Below are 21465 nucleotides of genomic sequence, written 5' to 3' on the forward strand. Positions count from 1 at the left end.
ATCTTCCTTTCAATTGTATGTTTTTTAAACCTCAAGAAAAAAAATGAAATATCTGCACTGCAGCTGCTTGGGACATAGCTGTTTTGTGATTCATCCTGAACTGTTCCTTTTTATGAACTGTTCCCTGTTTTTTAAGTCCAAAAGAAGAGGCTGACTGTGTATGAGTAGACATATGTACATGCAGCTAGAAGGACACCATACACATTTATTCTCTTCCTACCTCAGAGAAAAATAAATAAATTATGAGTCATCCCCATCACCTTCACCTGACAGAACTAACATTTTCTGGAGGTGGCAGCTTCTTTTTTTAATCTTTATCAAGAATTCTACAATTTGTGAAGAAGTGCCATTTTAGCAGATTAGTGGCATAAAACTGAATTTCACATAATAAAAATAGAGGAACCTCGCTGTTTACCTTTTCAAAGCAGTTACAAAACATCAGAGAAAGAATTTAGAAGCTAGACTTAAAATGTTAAAAGAGCTTCCTTTCTGGATATCTCAAAATATCCCCACCCCTCACCATCTGTGGGCTTTTGAGCTATAACTAGCACAAAACAGAAATATTTTGCATAACATTCTACAGCATCATTACACTTCCATAAGTGTAGATACAGAAAAAATAATATTTCCAATTATGTTAATTCCCCCAATCTCCTATTTCTTCATGATGATGCTGCATTCTTGTTCAGGTTAGCATATCTAATAGCACTCAGAACTTTTTTTCTGCAATGCAGAATTATATGGAAACAAATTTTTAAAAAGCCAAGAAACTGACTCTTTCATACAGAAGTTTCTCTGATAAAATGACAATTGGGTATCAGAAAACCTCTATACAGTGACTCAACATATGAGGAAAAGCAGTCAGTCTTGACTGAAGGCTGGGTAAAATACACTTTCAAATGAAATGCTAAACAAAGAGTAGCACAGCCAGAAAAGATGTTGTTCGATGAGTGTTACAGACCTGACTCTATTTCTGAGTGTTAAAATCTTTACATCAATTTACTATCCCATAGTTACAGAGAGAAGTAATTCTTGGTTTTGTACTTATACATGTAGAGTAGCTAGTACCAGAGGACACAGACAGATTCACAACCAGTTACAAAAATACTGCAGGAATACTTCTTCCCTTGCTAAGCTGCAAATCTGAGTTTGCTGACTCACCCTTCCCTTAATTCGCAACATTCTGATACTTTTTTTTTTCCCATTTCTGCTTTTTACTTTGGTTTTGGTAGAGTTCCTTCCCAGGTCTGCTTGCTGCCTCAGTTAGCTTTTCTCACACCTCCACATTCAAACCCCTAACAAACTCTTCTCTGTCTTGCAGAAACAGCTTTACTGCTCTGCCCAGCCTTAGCTGACTTTCTGTGGTTTCTTTGCTTATCTAGAGAAACGACCTAGTTAGAAACAATGATGATTCCATGACTCCCTCAGAAAATAGCAGTGATTTAAATACTGATAATAAGGTAAGTTCCTTATTATTTATGCAATCACACAAGTGTTCTTAGCGTTTTCCAGATAAAAGGTCATATTCAAAAGGAAATAAAATTTAAGTCAGTAAATACTAAACACGGTGACTTGAACAGCACATCAGGCCAGCTATCCTGCCTCACAGTGGTAATTATCAGACACTGCTAGGCACAAGAGAGATGGGGAGCAATTTTAGAGTAAGAAGCTGATTGTTGATTAATTTCTAATCAACATCACATGGTGACTGGGTTACAAGGAATCAAAGCAGTTCTTTGAAAATTCTTTTAGATCTACTTGTGGGGCTTTTGCTCCCTCAGTAACCTGTGAGCTTCAGTAATAACTAGGACAAAATCTTACAGGACACACGGAAAGATGACAATGGGTCAAGAGAGTGGATGGACTATAAAGCAGTGAAACAAGGCTCACTCTGCAGCAACTTTCACTTTTCACATAAATTATTTCTCTCTTGATAGAGTAAAAAGTACTCTCTTGATAGATTAAAAAATATTTTACATTTATTATACAGCAATAAACCATTCTCAGGGTGAGGATTCTGCCGCACTAATCACTGTTTGGACATGTATTCTTTCTAATGGTTCCTGTTCTAAATCTAAAGGTACATAGGTACAAAGGAAGAAAGAAGCATATTACATATGCACAACTAAATTGTGGTCATTTTGTTTAGATTTTAGCAAGAAGTAGAAAGTTTCCCCATATGACATTACTGAGTGGCAGAGATCCCACTGATGCCATTAACAGTTACAAGAATCGTATTTTAATTTGTACAGTAACCAACTGTTATCCACGAAACTCTTCACAGTGATGCTAGCAGCTGTCCCAAGTGGGAATTTCTGGAAGTACTTGCTAATTTCCTTGAAACTGGGTTTGGGTAACTAGTGGTGAATATCAACAACCTGCAGACTTTCAGAACCAATTTTCCCAAATGTTAATTATGTGAGCTAACCAGTCTATATTTTTTCTCTTCTACATATAAATAGAAATTGAAAAAATTTACAGCTTTTTAATAATTACTGTAATACGCAGTGATTTGTAGTTTTTCACCAGCTTACACACAGACCCAGCAGGCTGTCCCTGGCACGACTTGCAATGATTTTATCTGCCACTTTCACTTCCCACAGCTCCTGTTTGAATCTGAAGGCAGAGTCCGTGTGGAGATGCATGAAGACCATTGTGTTTTCATCATTGAAGGGGCAGAAAAAGAGGATGAGGGAGTTTACAGAGTTATACTCAAGAATCCAGTTGGAGAAGATAAGGCTGATATCACAGTCAAAGTTATTGGTAAGTGAAGGAAAGAAACAACCAGATCATGAAAGAATCTTCAGTCTGCTGAAACTCACCCTTCTCTAAAAGTCTAAAAGTATCTCCAATACAAATTCTGACTTCAGGTTTAGAAAAAGAGGAAAGGATCATAAAGAAAGGAACATTACGAATCAGAAATTTGGCAGAGGTATTTTTCCAGAGCTGAAAAGTTAAGAGAAAAACTCCGAGTACTAATCAATGTATTTCCTGTTTCAGGTGATTCTATCATTTTATGGATGACATTCCATTCTGAAGTACATGCTTCATGCTTGTCAGAGATAAGAAAAGTTTCTAGTCATTTTGTCATGAGTTATGTTTTTAAGCAGAAATTACTTCATTCTATAAGCAGGAAAGGGTTAATGGAATAAAGAAACATAATGTATCTGTGTAACCTAACCCCCAACAATCTGATAGAAGATGAACAGATTGACAGACCCTTTAATGAGTCACAAAAGACCTGGGAGGGATATAATTTTCAGTCAGTAACTTTTATAAATTTTTCATATTTAATTTGCTGATCCCCTGGCACACATAACAAAAGGACAAGTTATAAGCAAATCAGAAATGATAAAAGAAAATTAATTTCACCTACAGTACAAAAATGTAGAATTGCTTGGTAAATACTAAGTTTTCTTCCATCTTTTATAAATATTAAATCAGGATATTTACTATGAATATCTCCAAAGTGACATAATATGCAGTCGTATTTTATAAAATTTATTCTAGAGAAAATAGGAAAGCCTGGAGCAAGCCTCATCTTACAGAACAGAATTACCTTTCATTTTTGCAAAAATTTTATGACATCTGGGAAGAAAAAGGGAGCTGAGTAATCAGCGATATCTAAGGAAATACCAACCTAACAAAGAAGCATCAAAGAGCAGAATTCTCTTTAGACTAATTTCAAACATTCTGGTTGTACCTACTATTGCTGACACAGCTGTATCACAGAATCACATAATAAATTTGGTTGGAAAAGATTTCTGATATCATCAAGTCCAACCCCACCATGTCAACTAGACCAGGCACTGACTGCCACATCTAGTCTTTACATAAACACCTCCAGGGATGGTGACTCCCTGGGCAGCCCGGTCCAAAATCAAATCGCTCTTTCTGTGAAGAATTTCTTCCTAACGTCTAACCTGCACCTCCCCTGGTGCAGCTTCAGCCTGTGTCCTCTCATCCTGTCGCTGGTTGCCGGGGAGAAGAGGCCAAAACCCACCTGGCTACACCCTCCTTTCAGGCAGCTGTAGAGAGCAATAAGGCCTCCCCTGAGCCTGTTTTTATCCAGGCTAAACACCCCCAGCTCCCTCAGCCACTCCTCACAGGATTTGTGCTCCAGAGCCTTCTCCACCACCATTGCCCCTCTCTGGATTTGATCCAGCACCTCAGTGTCCTTCCTGTAGTGAGGAGCCCAAAACTGGACACAGCCCCTGAGGTGTGGCCTCACCAGTGCTGAGTACAGGGAGACAATCACTGCTGGTCCTGCTGGCCACACTATTGCCGATACAGGCCAGGATGCCATGGGCCTTCTTGGCCACCTGGACACACACTGGATCACGTTCAGCTGCTGTCAGCCAGCACCCCCAGGTCCTTTTCCACCAAACCACTTTCCAGACACTCTTCCCGAAGCCTGTAGTGCTGGAGGAGGTTACTGTGGCCAAATTGCAGCACCCAGCACTTGATCTTGTTGTACCTCATGCCATTGGCCTTGCCCCATGGTCCAGCCTGTCCTGGTCCCTCAGCAGAGCCCTCCCGCCCTCCAGCAAATTGACACTCTGACCCAACTTGGTGCCATCTGTGAATTTGCTAATGATAGATTCAATACCCTCATTCAGATTATCAGTAAAGATATTAAACAGGACTCTGCCCAACACTGATTCCTGGGGGACACCAGTACATCAATACCACACAGAAAAAAAAATGTTTAAAATATTCAATTTACTTGCATAAATAAATTGAAACAATAACAACTCTCATTCATTCTCACACTTTCTTCAGATGTTCCCGACCCTCCAGAAGCACCCACAATCAGCAACATTGGAGAAGATTACTGTACTGTGCAGTGGCAACCCCCTAAATATGATGGTGGGCAACCAGTACTTGGTAAGAGTCCAAAATCACAGAGTCCCCTGCAGCTTTGCATATTATTTTTTGCTGCTCCTTTGAAACGGCGCAGAAGGATTCTCCATTTAGACATAAGAAAGGCCGACCCTCAGACAGGAGATGCTCTGATGCACCGAACCTTCACACCGGCCGAGGATCTGCCCCTCCAATTTTGAGGAGAGAGTGCCCCCTGCCTGTGCGATTTGAGTCAGAGAAGTATTTCAGCAAACTAAAGCATAAAAAGGTGATATGAAAGTTGCTAAAGCAACTGTTCTCATTCAAGACTGAACTTTTAAGTGAGTATACAGGTCTTTGTGCTTACCTAGGAATATCAGAACAGATCTGTGGCTACCTCAGTCACCAACTCCAGATATCTGCAATCTCAGGCACTCATGCAATATATGTTTTAGAGTGGAAAACTATATCATGATTCTACTTCATATAAAACAACCGGTCATAAAACAGTTTCGGCCACTGTAGTGACCTTAAAATCTGTACTTAAAACTAGAATGCAGAGTTATCATGTGATGCAGGAAATGAGCAGGCACAATCAAGATAATCACTGACACCATTTTAAGTTCTGCACAGAGCATGATGAATTTTAGATAGAAATCTCTGTGATCCTCAGAAGAAAAAGAAAACAATGCAGGGTCTTGACCAATTTTAGGGGGGAAAATTCCTCTGGAGTCCATATCTAGCAATTTGTTAAATAAAGATCTCTGGAGCTTGAGTTTCTTTGGAAAAAAAATTACATAGAAAGCTATTTGGATTCCCATGGGGATGCGAGAGCTAGAAGTATCTAAAATTCTTTTAATCTCCTGAATAGTATCTGGAAGAGAGGAGTTTGTATTTGTTTATGGATGTTTGGACTTCATTCATTTCCACAAGATCTACCTCGTATAAATCAAAGAATTTATCTGTGAGGAAATAAACAAGGTACTGCTGAGCCAGTGCTTTGTGGTTTCATCTATTCTGACAGGAAGCGAGCAAGAAGCCAGCAATTTAAAATATTATGTGCAAAGATATTTACCAGTAGTTGTGTCATTACCACAGGCAACCCTCACCTCACTGACTACACAAAGCCTGTGATTTTGTTTTGTAGGGTTTTCAGGGCACACATTTTGAAAAGTTCTTTGCTTTGTTTTCACTGTCAAAAGAAGGATTTTGTTAATGTTCCAGCAATGACCCTTCGCACTGCCTGAGGAGCTTTCTTCAGTTAGCACAGGGCTGCACTACTGGTAGAGTTCCAATAAAACACCTGCAGCAGGGGGAGAGGAAAAGCCAAGATCCAGCACTACCCATTCAAACAGAGCTTTAAAAGCAAGTTTAAAAGGCAGGGGGAAAAGGCATATTCATTCTTATCTGTCTTCATATTTTTACAGATGGCATTTTAGGCAGTCAGATACAGCCTTTATTAGCTATATCCAACAGATATAAAAAGCAAATTCACACCCTATCTTTATTTCACCTTTCCTGGGGTTTTGTGTGCTTTTTGTATTACTAAAACAGTATCTTTAACTCTCACACATTTGGGGAAATAAGCTGCTTTACCAGATGTCACCAATACAACCAGTATTGGCATTTTACCTCCTTTCTGCCTGTTTTTTGGTGGTTTTTTGTTTGGTTGGGGTTTTTCTTGGTTTGGCTTTTTTTTTTTTTTTTAATTGCAAAGTCTTTATTTTGACATTTGTGAGCTTAACACTGCTTTTCTATAACAGAAAAAAACCCCCAGAAACTGAGTTGATGAAACTTCTCTCAGTCTCATAGATGCTGGTGAATAGAGAAAAAACAGGGACACAACAAAGGAACCATAGCTTCTTTGCTTACAGCATTCAATTCTGAAAGCTACTGGAAAAAAAGCATGCCAGGAGTACATCTTTATGCATTTAAAGTGATGATACAACCTGTCATCTTAACGACACATCCACTGCTTTTTTCCCATGCTCTTCTTGCATTTCAGCATTGACAGGAAAGGCTGTATGTGTCTGTGCCTACAGCATACCAGCAAATCAAATGTGCCTGTCATTCTCCTCATCCCTGGAGACACCTTAAGTGTGACTCATAGTTCCCAGGTATACCAAAGGGACTTTTGCAAGTTTGATAGCTATGACCTTGCTGAGCAGCAGGGACTGAATCACTCCCCTGCATGGCTCATTTATGTAAGTTCTTGCTATGGACTTACACTATTGGAGCTGACCCCTCTTACAAACATCTGTACAGAGCTCTGCAGCTTATGGGCAGGAACACACCTATACAGTACAGTCAAATGCACGGCATGTGTTCATGACTGCTCAGTGTACTCTGATTATTTATTCTGTAGTTAAAAGATGAATAGCTTTCACAGTAAAGTTTGTTTAAAAGAAGCCTACGTGGATCACATCCAGTCACACTATCTAACACAGAGAAGCAGCAGAAATTTAATATAGCTAAATGGAAAGAAACAGTTCAGTAGTCCTTTGTAGCAGGTCAACTGGAAAATATCTGACATGTACGTTTCCAATGTGATACACAACCATCCTCCATATTAAGAATCAGGAATCGGAGATTCCGTTCCCAGTTTAGGGAAATGAGCAGTTTATCTTTTATCCTGATAATCCAGCCTTACTTAGTCATTCTAGAAAACAGCATGGTAGTGTTGGAAGGGCTATGGATGTTCTGGGTGGAGAAGCACTAAGACATGGATTCCAGAGATACAGATGGCACCTTAAGCCATACTACAGATCTGCTCTGCACTGCACCCAGCTGTCTTTGCTCTCTGTTATCATACAGGCTCACTTTCCTTCCCAAGGAAATCGAAGCAAGAAAAACGGTGAGTGGCCATATCTCGCTCACTGTAGGGCTGAAGCAAGCTGAGACCTGCATTGTCTGGGAAGTATTCTGTGTTTCCACCACTTGGCAAAGAACACAGAGGTCTAGAATCAGTTCTTGGATAAAACATTAATAATAGCAATTAAAAAAAAAAAAGGAATTGCCAAACTGTTCATTCAATTAATTTTTTGTGGGGGATTTAGGCTGTTAGTCAAGATTAGTGAATTGAAGCAGAATAGAAGAAAGAAATTAGTTTTTTAACTCTATATCACATCTTAGACATTTCAAGGAAATTTCTCCTTTGCTTAAAAGGACTTTTTTCCTGCATGTAAGATAACAATTTCCAGTTCTTTTACATCATAACAGCTGTCCTTTCCAGGCTATATTTTAGAGAGAAAGAAGAAGAAGAGTTATCGATGGATGAGACTGAACTTTGACCTTTTAAAAGAGCTCACCTATGAAGCCAAGCGGATGATTGAAGGAGTAGTTTATGAGATGCGGATTTATGCTGTGAATTCTATTGGCATGTCCCGGCCAAGCCCTGCCTCACAACCCTTCATGCCAATTGGTGAGTTTTGAAATCCATGGTATTTCTAGGATAAAACCAAGACAGAACAATTTTGACCTCTTCTCTTCAAATGCTCTTACAGCTAAAAAGAAAGTGTCAGGAAAGAGGCTATCAACCATCTCTATATTCTATATTTAATCAACCTTTTCCTTTGTAATGCTCCTCTTCTCTATATCTCATTCCTCTTCCTGAAGAGCACAGAGGTTCCAGTTTCATGAAATTGCTGATCAATTTTTAGTCGTTATAATTAGAAGTGTGAGAGTCGAGCTGGATCTGGAAAGGAGGAGAACTAATTGACAGAGATTTCCCTGTCCCTCTCAGCTTCTCCCATTCCCTTATGAGTGCAAATATCACAGTATCCCGTCCAGTGCTCCCTTAATCCCGGCCCTCTCCACAGCTAAAAGGATAGACGATTAAGAAAATATTTGAGGAATGATTTTCTATAAATAATCCTTCCCAACACAGCAGCACAGTTTCTCCTGCAGTTCCCTGAGCAAGGAGCAAACTAAAGGGAGTCCTCAGGAAGGCTGCCTGCTAAGACTTTTAGAGAGAAGACCCACAAAAATACAAATAGCTGGAGATTAAAATGACTAGAGTTTCTAAACCAACAAATAACAGCGAAGGGGGACAGCCTGCTGACGGAGATAATGTAAAAGCAGATGATGCAGTGGAGGAGTCAGAAGGGAAGGCTGAACTGCAAGAAGGGTCTCTTAATTCTGGATTTCAAACACACAACGGCTGGTCCGCAACAAAAGAGGTCAAACAAGAACCATCAAGTGGAGCTACTGAAAAAAAAGGTCCAAAGTTTTCATGGGATAGGCAGAGTTTTACTTGATTAAGGATAAAGTTCACACTTACTTCTTCAGAGAAGAGGTTTGGGGTTTTGATCGTGTACTGTGTGGTTGTGTATGCTCCGAATTGCATTTGCCTCCTGTGTGCTGTCCTTGCTACCATGTGAATATGAAAATTTTTGGCAGTTACAGAAATGAAATTAGGCAATATTTTTGTTTGGTTCTTTTTTATAATAACTGTAGGAACTAAGACTGATTTCAATTAATTCCACAATTTGTGAACCTGTGTTTAACTTACCTTGTAAAATCTATTATATATATTCAGAAGATGTTCAGTTAATAATACACATATACACAGATCATGCCAAACATACCTTTCGTTAACATGACTGCTCTAATGGTATGTATACTAAATTTTATGGTCCCGCATCCTAAATGTTATTTTGAAAAAATTGTTTTCGGTTTGCTTTTTGGTATCAATTATTTCACAGTAACATTAATGTGTATTTTGGATCCTCTAGTAAGGGCTTTTCTTGATTATTTTTAAATTAGTAGATAATAGTCATGCTGCAGAAGACTGAAGTGGTCTTTCTGAACTGTGGGTTTATAAAAAGCCATGACACACGTATTCTGAAGAGATATGAAAAAGCTGTATCTAAATGACAATTTTTCATCCCCGAAATATTTTTCTCAAGTGTGTCTCTGTTACAAATGCACAAATCAGAAGTAGTGTTTCTGTCAACATGTAGTCATAACTTTTGGTCATTTTCTTCACTGTGTGAGTGAAGAGAAATTTAGCCACTGTCAGTTTGGTCCCCTGACCATGCAACTTTTGTCCAGTTACAATCAGGGTGTAAGTACAGAATACAAAAGGTACATATTTTTATTTCTAGACTTCTCTGCAGACTTAGGATAACAATTTGACTCCCTTCTACTGGTCTTCTTTTTTCAGTAGCTTTTCTTGTAGGGGAGCATTTGTGAATAGGAACTACTATCTTAACCTCTTATTCCTCTTCCTATTAGAGGAATCTTATGCTGTGCTTTTATTAAATTATGTATTAGGTGCTGCACTTTACAACTGAACTTCAGGTAGGTTTATTTTATTAATATAGACAGTGGTACATAAATCAGTGGTTAATCACTCACTCCTCGTATAGCCTTTGAATTCTCATAGCTCTATTGCTATTTCTCAGAATCTACTTGTCTGTATTTCCTTACAGCTCCTCCAAGTGAACCAACCCACTTTACAGTGGAAGATGTTTCTGACAGCACTGTTTCCTTGAAGTGGAGGCCCCCTGAGCGGATTGGAGCTGGGGGATTAGATGGTTACATGTTGGAATACTGCAAAGATGGATGTAAGTAAGCATGAGTACTAGGCAGCCACAACAGAGCATTTAAAAATGCAACAATTGCAATTACTTCACCTCAATACACTACCAACAACCTAACCATGTCCAGCATGATCAAATTTTATCTCTAATCTATGTCTACCATCCTTGTCAACCATCACCATTCTCACTATAATGTGACTTAAAACCATGGAAGTTACATCCATAATGTCATCTTCACAATCATCATAAGCTTTAATCCACATAAGTAATACAAAAATATCATTGCTGTTCTATAGTCACTACTATACTCCTGTATCAGTCATGAATTGCATATTCCTTAAAACAAAGAAAATAACATGATTGTGACAGCATCAGTCAAACTTATAAAGTAACCATTACCTTACCTCTTTTAATACTTGTACTGGTAGTAAAGAGTGTAACAGCACCATATCTACAAAATCCAATGTTCTGTGATGCTACAGCATAATACTTATGTCATAAAAGTCAAACAAAAAATTTAATATTGATATTTTCCCTGACACTAGGCTCAATTGCCAAATAATCTAAACTAGGGGGTTTACAGGGCATAATTTATGCAGAAATAATTTGTAGTCTTAAATGAGACATCACTGTAGAATTACCAGAATTTCTATGTCATAGTCATAGCAGAATGATTTAATCAGGCCTATTTCTGTGCTTTATAATAAGGAAGCACAAGAATTCTGTTCTACTGTGTCAATTGAGAATTAAACAATAAGTTCCAACAGTTATGTGCTCTATTATTGTTTTCAGCACATGTGGCTCTCACTGATCTGCTTGGACAGCCACAGAAGGTATACTTATTCCAAGAAAAAAAAATCAAATTAAGCCTTCACTTTCTTTCTAAAGCTGCTTCCAAAATTCTCTCCTTCCCCATGTAGTAAAAACAAATGTCAAGAAGTCCCACAGCTCTAAGTCTATAAAACAAAATGCCAAAGGAACTACCCAAAGATGCTTCCCTTATCCTTAGCTATTTTGAGTAACAAAGTGTAGAGATTGCTTAACTCCATGTGTAAACACATCTCCTTGATCCAGAGTTCTTCTCCCAACTTATTCTATTCCCTTTTAAGTGTGATGTTGTAACTTGAATTCATTTTACCCTAACAGAAATTTACTTTCACTTGCAAACAAGGCACCAGTTTGGAAAAATAATGTATTATTGCAATATGCAAACACTGTACTTGTAGCTACAGAATGGATTCCTGCTCTTCCTGGCCTAACTGAGCGCACATCTGCACTGATTAAAGATCTGGTCACAGGGGACAAACTTTATTTCCGTATCAAGGCTGTAAACCTGGCTGGCGAGAGTGGAGCAGCAACAATAAAAGAGCCTGTCACTGTTCAAGAGATCCTGCGTGAGTATCTATACTGAACAAATCTTGTTCATTTATTTCCTCTGGCTAAAATTATGCCTTTCTCTGAGAATAACACACAAATTGCTCTTCCACTTTGATTAGGTGCCCAGTGTCTTCCGACTCTGAGAGCATCTCTACAGCACCCAGGTCTTATATCTGTAAAGCATAGCTCTTAAAATAAAATTCTACTTCTTACTTTCAAAATATGGACATTTCACCTCTTGCAGTGGCACTGTCAGCATTTAAGAAACATTTATTTAACATTTACCTCTCTGCTTGAAGAGCTGCTATATTACTGCAAAGTGACTCTGTTGGCTGTGGCAAGAGATCTATTTACTTCATTGTCACAAATTATTAATTACCACCCTGTGGATCACCCAACAGCTGTAAATTAAAATTCATTTGACTGGAGTCCAAAAGACATCAAGAGCTGCTAATAGTGGATTCCTCAACCTTGGCTCACACAAAGTGTCTGCCAGAGTCTCACTGACAGTAAATTGAGCCAAAGTAAATAAAACAAAGTTTTAATGCATCTCATTACCAAATGAACATACTCCAACTGTATGTTAAGAAATTCCTTCCGTAAATGACAGGGAAAAGAATAAGGATAAAAGGAGAGCCTAGAAAGCTTTCCAGTGAGGTAGAGGAAAGCAGAGACTGGATGAAAAAAACATGCGGTAAAGTCCTTTCTGTTAATGAAAAGTAAGATGCTACAAAGAGATTCCACCACATCCCTCTCAAAGAAAGAACTTTCATGGAATGACTGTAGCAAGATAAAGGAATCCATCAGTTGCTGTGCTTTCTGACTATGTCCATAAACACCTCCCAGTTGCAATTTACAAGGTGCTTCAGTATCAATATAGCAATAGATAACAATAATCTATAATCACTCTTTTACTCCAATACATCCCTTGTCTCATCCTTTCTACTGAATTGAACAACTTCTATAAAGAATCAAAATCCATTGAAAAGACTCACATGCAACAGAAGTCACCCAAATTTGGCATTTCAGATATTTTGCAACACATTTTCACAAATTTTGCTGTCACTGAAAATATGCTCAGATGTAAATATATAACTGAGACTTAATATTAACTTTTTATCCAGGAGACAAATACATTTGAAACCACTGAGAGACTGAGCTACTCCCTAAACTATAAATTGTGGTTCCACAATTTTCTTATGCTTACAATTATCCATTGCCTTATTTTTGTTTTAAGTAATGTTGCAGATTATCAAAAGTTTCGTATTTAGTGTACTACTGCTTAACTGCAGAGCGTCCCAAATTCTGGCTGCCACGCCACCTCAGACAGACTCTGGTGAAGAAAGTGGGTGAGACAATCAATATTGTGATCCCTTTTCAGGTATGTATCAGCTTCTATTTTGTCATGGTTATTTATGATTACTTACCTACATCAGTTTCCCTAATGCAAGTTCCCTTTGCTTCACTGCTTAAACAGAATTACATAAGTACAGCTGATGATTCATTAAACCCTCTCGAACATTTGAGAAGGGGAGGGAATCACTCTTTTTTTCGGTCAGTTTTCTTTTACAGCCAGAGTTTGTTCTTTAATCCCACGTTTTGGGGAAGAAGAAAAAAGTGGTGTAAGTGCATGCAAGCCTACTCTTGCTTACTGAGCACAGGAGGCACTTTAGAGAGAAGTAGACAAAAGCGTAAGAATCCAACTAATTACTCTTCTGGAAACAAGGGCTGTGATGTCACTGGGCAACTTCTTTGGCACAAGTGTGTATGTTAATTTCTGACTGCAAAAATCAGAGTTTACACAAAAACAGAAGACCCCAGTTGGCCCTGGGATGCAGAACCTGAGTGTGTGTACAAAAGACCTGCTTGGGCATTACTTTGCATGAGCTGAAGGTATGAAAAACAGAGCATGATGAGCATTATCAAGGGTGCATGTATGTAACTACACTTCACCGAGGCATACATGAAATTGCTAAAATATACACAAAGACTGACCTGACCAGTTACCTCATCTTGGCATTTTCTAGAGCTGTACAGACAACCATCTGACTGTTTCTAAAACATCACATGCCTTTTTTCAGATGCAAGACTGTAATATCAATAGAGTGCAAGAATTAGTGTATGTAAGGAAATGGTTTTCTAAGGGAGAAATAACAAAAGAAATTGTAAATTACAGATTCTGCCTCTGACAGAGATATCCTCAGTAATAACAGATATATCACCTAATCAAGTCCTCAGTTAAAATTTCAAGACACTGAAATTTCTCGACAGTCCAGGATTGACATTTATAGAAATGTAATCCTGTTAGTACTGAAGACCTTTGAAATTCTCATATAAAAAAAGATGCTGGAGATATGCAAAACATTTTTTCCACAAGGGAGACATACGTGCACACATCACCTGTATTCTTTTCTTTGAGCAGCACCAGCAAGAAAAAAAAAATTATTAGAGAAAGATCTATGTAGGCTTAAAGGTACATGTCTTTTTGCCCTGTGGTTCATGGGTTATATGGAAATTAAATTTTCTCACAAAGATACATCTGATTAGTACACATTTGCAAGCCCTTGAATGAAACAACTTTCTTGAACTGAATGCTTGAATTATTTCAGCATAATCACAAGTCTATTTTTTTTCTTTCACATTTCTTATCTCCAAAATTTTTAAAATTACTTTTTCACTGATGTATAGCCACACACAAAATTCAAGATTTGTACATCTGCTATTTCTGAGTTACGTAATTATTTTTTAAAAAAGAAAACACTAAAATAAACAGATATTTTTCCTGCTTTGATATCCAAGTTGAAGAAAAATTGCACAAATTGGACAAGTGGTGCCATAAGCAGGGGAATAAAGTTTAGCATTTTGGAGATCTGTGTCTTATGTCCCCTTGTGCTGGTTTTGACTGGGCAGAGTTAATTTTCTTCATGGAAGCTACTATGGGATCATGATTTGAATTAGTGCTGGAAAGAGTATGAATAATTTCAGAGTAATTTGGCTGCTGCTGAGAGCAGTGCATACGCAAAGCCAAGGCCTTTTCTGCTCCCCACAAGACTCTGCCAGGAAGGGAGGTGCTACACCATGGCACCCCCATAGCACCACCCCTTCCCAGCACATCCAGCCACCTCCTCTGCTGAGAGCAGCCTCACTGCAATATTCCCAGAGATTTGCCCTCCTCTCCTGACTGACATGTCCTCAGTTCCCTGGCCAGGGTAAATGCATGTAACAACTAATCCAGAGCTTCACTTAATCCTGCCTCATCATTCAGCTGTTACCAAACAAAATAGTTAAAAGACCAAGTTTTCCCTGACTTTTCCTCAGTGGGGACACTAACTGAGGTTTCAGCATTTCACTCTGTCATCAATTTTTCACAGAACTGCACTAGGCGAATCTTAGAGATTTTGAGCGCTCTGTCAAATCTGGCCAAATTAAACCACCTGATTTGAGTAGCTGACTGACAAATCATGTGCCAGTATATGCTCTTGTCTCCTAAAGGGTAAGGCTAACAAAAAATACTAAAATCTATCCATCAACACCAGATTTGACTCTGAGAAAAAAAGCCAGAAGATTTTAATACAAGAAGTATTTTTTTTGAGTGAATTAATTTTGTTCATAGTATTGAATTGCAGCTTTCACAGGATTAAGAGTTGTGGCTTTACCTATTTAGAAAATGTAATACTGATGACCTTTAAAAAAAAAAAAACAAATAAAACAGAACTTTGCCCTTTACAGTTTGAAAAATTTTAAGTTACTGGCCATTTCTACTGCAGAAGAAGACTCTAAGTAGATACAGTATCTAGTGAAGGTGGAAGTCAATGCTTCTACTATTTACAGTCTTTGTGCAACCTTTCCAGTGACCTCTGTGGTCGCTACAGTGAAATTCTGTGAAATACATTGACAAGGTATCCTGGTATTTATGCTACTGGCAGATCTATTTAAATCTTCAGATCAAAATGTCACAAAAAAGAAAGTAAAACAGTGTCACTAGCCTTTTTTCTGTTGACTGCATTAAGCAGGTGGAACATTCTGGTGAAAGGAAGAGGATCAACACATTCTTGCTTCAAAATTAACTACATGGCACATGATTGGAGGGGTATTATGTGCTATTAGTGGATAAAATTCACAGTAGTACTGAGCAGTCTTTTTGTCCATCATATAAGTGCAAATATAAATATCTAAGAGTATTTAAATTCATTCTTCCCTGGCTGTGAAACCCCTGAAGTTTCTCTGGTGCTATTTAGCCACTCTGTCACTCACTGTTCTCTCTCAGATTATCTGTTACACATTGCAGAAATCCAATCCTCTGACATATGTATTAGGAACATGCTTTCTATCTGTTTATGCTTTTCACAGTCTATAAATATAAGAGTATATGAAAACCAACACTTTGAACACTTGCAATCTTTCATTGGCACTTGCAGCACTTCAAAAAAGGAGGAGCTGTGAGTGAACATATCTGATCAATCACACTAGAACACCAGCAGCAGCAATCTTGTAATCAGCCTGAAAACCTGCCAAGTATTTGTCTTGACAAAGTAGAAATTTAAATAAATGCCCATAGAACTAAATTATTTAGGCAGATTATTTTTATTTTGAAAGCATTCCCTAGCCAAATTTTTCAAGGAGGATCTTTATATCACTTTAAAATACACACATATATGGGAAGTAAAATGGAGTCAGTTCTTGGCATGTTCATCAATAAGAAGACACGTATAAGGAAAATAAAACACAAAATAACCCAAACCCTTTCACTTGTTGCAGAATTTCTACTATATATTCCAGCAGAAGAGAGGAAGCCATTTCTTGCTCTAATAGGTTTTTGTGAGGATTCTATGAAATGAGACCAGGGTACAGATACACTAGAACAGGATAAAACCATCTTGTATCTATTACTTCAGACCTGCCAGCCTGAGGTGCTCTTAACCAGGCTTCTTGGCAGAAGGCTGTGAGAAAATAATTTACCAGAGAGAGAAAATGGAAGATCCAAAACCATTGCTCATTCAAGGTGTATTTCAGCCCTGATATAAAATAAACTACAACACATCTGATGAGTTTGAGAAAAGAGCATCAATGAACAAATAGCAATTTCTAGGTGTTTTAGACATCTTTTAGGTATAATTTTGGACAGACCTTGGCCTGACTCTTATAAAAGGTGAATTTTGTTTCCTAATACCACTGAAAAAAAATGATGGTACAGAGACCATCTGAGCAAATACCAGACAAATCTGAAATAAAGACGTAGCAATGCACAAAGATTCATTATTATTCTGTCTACCTTTAGGCGCTAAAACTGAGAGTCTGAGTATCTTAATCTCCCTCTGTAGGCTAAGGGAAGAGTTACAGTCTTTCAGAGTATGTTCCAGTCACCAAGTGGAATAAGGAACCTTCCAGAACTGCTTTCTCTGCTGTTACCTGGAAGCAGTGTCCCAGTTGCAGTGCCTTAGGCTTCAGTTCCAGGGCAGCCTGAGCAGAGCTGACTGCCAGCTTGCAAGGTCCTGCTTTCCCTCCCACCCATTTGAACGACTCCAGGTCTGTGCTGCACTGTTTCACCTTGGTAACCTGGCAGAAACTTAAAATCCCCACTGAGTTATTTTCTGTTGGATTAACTATTTATTCACTTAAAAAATATGTTATGGCCATTTTCCATTTTCTTGGGATTCCTCGTTTGGAGTTGTGCTGCGGAAGCAGCACTCCAGTAACTTTTGAAGAACTAAATAGTACTTACCATTTTTCCCGGAAATGGCTAGATGAGAGTGATGCACACCACTGATATCTCACTGATATTCCACAATGCCATCTTCCATGGGTGTAGCAACACTGTCTGCTTAGGTTGACAGCCACCAAAACAATTTTGCAGTGCAGAAAGAATTATACAGTAAATTTCACATCCCAAGACTGCAAGATGACAATAGTTTTTCAAAAGATCTTAAAAATGCCTGGGGACAGAGCATCAAACATTTTAAGAAAGGGAGAAGGAGGGGAGCAGAGCTAATTAGAACAAGTCAGATCACCTGTTGGCTTCACTGGTGCCTGGGAAAGAGTACCAGACCAGCACAGGTACAGTATGTCTAGATTTTTTTCTCAATGTTATTTCAGTCTTTAACCAAATGGCATCCTCAGAGCATGATGCCACTAAACCACACAAATGGTAGCAAATACCATTTTGTCTGGAAGAAAACCAAAATTGCAAAGTATTCATAGAGTTCACATTCTCAACTATGTGTATTATATGAAGTTTTCTAGATTTATAGATTGCTAAGAGAAAAAAGGAAATACTAAAGCCTTAATTAAATTTTTTCTCTCTCTTTAGGGTAAACCAAGACCTAAAATCACTTGGCTGAAAGATGGTCAACCTCTAGACTCCAAAGATGTGGGAATTCGAAACAGCAGCACGGACACAATCCTTTTCATCAGAAAGGCAGAGCTTCATCACTCAGGAGCATATGAAGTCACTCTTCAGATAGAAAACATGTCTGATAAAGTTGCAATAACAATACAAATCATAGGTAAGATCCTGACAGCATCAGAATGAAGGAGATCATGCAAAAAAAATAATATATATATATATATATAAAATAATGGCCAGACTGAGGCAACCCAAAGATGCAACTACCTCAGAATCCCTTCTCTTTCAATGGTTGGTTGCAGATGGTAGGACAAAGCTCAGAGCAGGGCTAGCATGTGACCTTATTTTCCTACTACATTTTCCCACCTTGAAATTATCTCTGTCCTAGAGACCTTCGGAGGGTGAGGGGTATTCTTTGTGTTCCATAGTTCTTTAGTGGTCTTCTTCTTGCCTGATTTTATCCAGTCTGTATTTTAATCCAGGTCTAGTTTGAAAATCCAAACATCCTTTTATAAGGAATTTCGTTTTAAGTTCATTGCCTATTTAGTTTGATTTGAGTCTGTTTCCTGACAATCTCATTTGACATCCATACAGTTTTGTATCAGAAAAAAACATGAATAATCATTCAGCTTTTCCATGGTACCCATGATTTTATAGCCTTCAGTCACACCTGCCTCAGTTAACTTCCTCAAGTTTTACTCTTCATTTTGATTATTTTCAAAGAGATGGCATTCCATATCTTTGATCATCCTTATCAATCTCCTTTCTCTCTTCGAGAGAGATAAAATTTGAGAGTTCTTAGGCATAGGCATATTGTACTCAAGGTAGGAAATATGCATCTTGGAATGGATGTACTCCTACAAGGGTTTTTTTCATTAGATAAGGATAGGGAAGATGAAATTATTGTCATAATATACCTCTACAGTTCCAAAAATTAGAAGGCACAGTCCTGTGAATTTGGAAAATTCACATTTAATACTTTACTCTGTTATGAGTGTCTAGTTAGTCTGAGGCTTATTCTCTATTATACCATTTCCAGTCTCTTTTCTAATATCATTTTAAAGGAATGGATTGCCAAAGTTTCCATATCTTCTGTTGTGATTATGTGAGAGTTATTCTGAGATCTTGCCTATTCAGATTTCATTAATGTTCAGCCACAGCTTTTCTATTTCTCCTCATTACTGCTCTTTTTAACATTCTTGATAACTGTTTTTATTTCTCTTTCCGCACACTTTCACACTGTTATCCCAAATTTCTTCCAGTGTATCAATATATTTTTAGAATATGTGTTTTGGCTCAACTCCTAATGTTTTGGAATTAAAAATGCTGACTTTGCTCTGCTTAAAGTTTTAATAATTATGTTGGCAGAATGGGTATGCAATGGTGCCAACAGCAAACAAGAATGACATAAAAAATTGGAGAAGATATGTCTTAATACCAGCAGTTGCTTCTGCTCAAGAGGATGGCTGCAGTTCTGCAAGAGCAAAATAAGTAAATGGCAGCTAAAACAAAATAATCCCAAGAGTGCCCCGAGAAGGTGTGGATGCCCCACGCCTGGTGGTGTTCAAGGCCAGGCTGGATGGGGCTCTGAGCAATCTGGTCTGCTGGAAGGTGTCCCTGCCCGTGACAGGGGGTTGGAACTGAAACATCTTTGATGTGCCTTCCAACGCAAGCCATTCTCTAACTCTATGACTCAGGTAAAGGGGAGTGGTGCACCCTACACTCTAAATTATCTTTCTAAAACTGGTTAGTGACTCTTGATTCTGGCCATTGCTCTTCGGCCTTAGCACCAAGTATCTTCTGCCTATTGTTTGATACTGTAGAAAGTCACAAAAACACATCCATCTACCATTGTCAGAGAGTTAGACAGAAAATGAATCATTGAAAAAAAGAACTAATCTTATCACACAGGTAAGAGTTGGAGGACAGGCATTAACTTTATACTTCTTGGGCAGTTTGGTCAAACAAATGGGAATATGTATGTTTCATTTAATTCATGACCAAGAAGGGGAAGGGCTTGTAACAAATGCAGATACTTCTTCAATCAGGGCATCTACTCTGATTCTCGATTCTGTTGTTCTCTCATCAGAACTACCTCTTCTCAATTCTTTCAACGGCGCTTTTTGTTCCCCAGATTTTACATTCTCTTGGCAGGACAGAAATATGGGTGTTTCAGGCACTCTTTCCACACTCCCAGTGGTGCTTTAGGTGCTGTAGAACACCAGGCTGAAAACCCAGCCTGGCTTTCACAGACACAACAAGTCAATCAGTGATCTTTTGAAGTGTCTTTTCATCAGTTAACTTCCCTTGGCAAAAGCCTCTTTGAAGAAGTAGTAATGCTTGTGGCTTCAGCCCCTATCTTTTTTGGGGGTAAGGCAAGAGGGCAGGTAGCCAAAAACTCTGCTGCTGTGATGAGTCAGATCAGCTCCAAACAGGAGGAAACAACTCTTTTACTGCCGTCACCTTCCCTTGTTGCTAAAACAGTTGCTGCCATTTACTCTATTGATCAAAAAAAAAAAATAAAAAAGTTTTTTCTATGGGAATACAGTATTTATTAAAGACTTTTAGAAAGTTCTAAGATAATGAAAGTATCTCCAGTCTCTGGAGAATATAGTTCTCTCAACTTCTTTCACCCTCTACATGAATCAATAAATTATGTCTTTCATCATGACTTCTATTGACTGAAGCAAATCTCAGTTCTATACTTCATTTTTTTAACTGGAATTAATTATTTTTCTCATTATGTATTATTTGAAAATATAAATTATAATTTATCTTTAAAAGATAATTCACACTTTATCTCTTTTTCCCATTGTATAAATTTCATTACTTTGCAAAACTCCTCAGCTGAGCTTGTGCTGAGGGTAACACAGAATGCTTCCTCAGAATATAAATCCTCACTATGACACAGTGCCCTACAGAGGAAAATAATTTGGGTCAGAAGCATCACTAAGTTTAACTTTTCCCATCCACTATTCACAAACTAGAGACATACTGGTTATTGCTAAGAAAGAAATATTCTACCATTCTACAAAGAAATTTTGAATAGATATTATTGCAGATTGCATTATCCCACTGAATCACAAAGATCAAGAATATAAAAACCCATGTAGCAAATTTATCCATCTCTGCCTTTTTTAAGGTTATTCTTCACACAGACACAGACAGGTATGTAGTATGAAAAATTCTTCTCTTAAATCAGAATAGATTATTTGATTTCTGGATAATAAAGATACACATCTAACAAAACAACTGGGGTTTTTTCTTTTAAGTTGTGATTCAAGTTAACAACAAATACATTTCCACATCTCCACAAGCAATGTTGTTCATTTGACAACATATTGCCATTCCCTACTTCAG

General features: G+C 38.0%; 1 protein-coding gene and 1 long non-coding RNA gene across 2 annotated transcripts in view; one reads left to right on the forward strand and one right to left on the reverse strand.

The window, feature by feature from the left end:
- The window catches only part of LOC136292357 (uncharacterized), a 70640-nt gene that overhangs the window by 40237 nt on the left and 8938 nt on the right, over positions 1–21465 (reverse strand). The window lies entirely within an intron of this gene.
- Positions 1–21465, forward strand: part of MYBPC3 (myosin binding protein C3) — a 61864-nt gene that overhangs the window by 31889 nt on the left and 8510 nt on the right. Inside the window, exons 22-29 of the mRNA XM_066187939.1 lie at positions 1383–1460; positions 2604–2763; positions 4783–4887; positions 8075–8263; positions 10275–10409; positions 11612–11779; positions 13055–13143; positions 18070–18265. Coding sequence (XP_066044036.1) covers positions 1383–1460; positions 2604–2763; positions 4783–4887; positions 8075–8263; positions 10275–10409; positions 11612–11779; positions 13055–13143; positions 18070–18265 — 1120 coding nt within the window. The remainder of the gene's footprint in view (positions 1–1382; positions 1461–2603; positions 2764–4782; positions 4888–8074; positions 8264–10274; positions 10410–11611; positions 11780–13054; positions 13144–18069; positions 18266–21465) is intronic.

This window comes from Chamaea fasciata, unplaced genomic scaffold, assembly GCF_029207755.1.
Source record: "Chamaea fasciata isolate MVZ Bird 193981 ecotype frontalis unplaced genomic scaffold, bChaFas1.0.hap1 SCAF_7, whole genome shotgun sequence".
Classification (NCBI taxonomy): domain Eukaryota; kingdom Metazoa; phylum Chordata; class Aves; order Passeriformes; family Sylviidae; genus Chamaea; species Chamaea fasciata.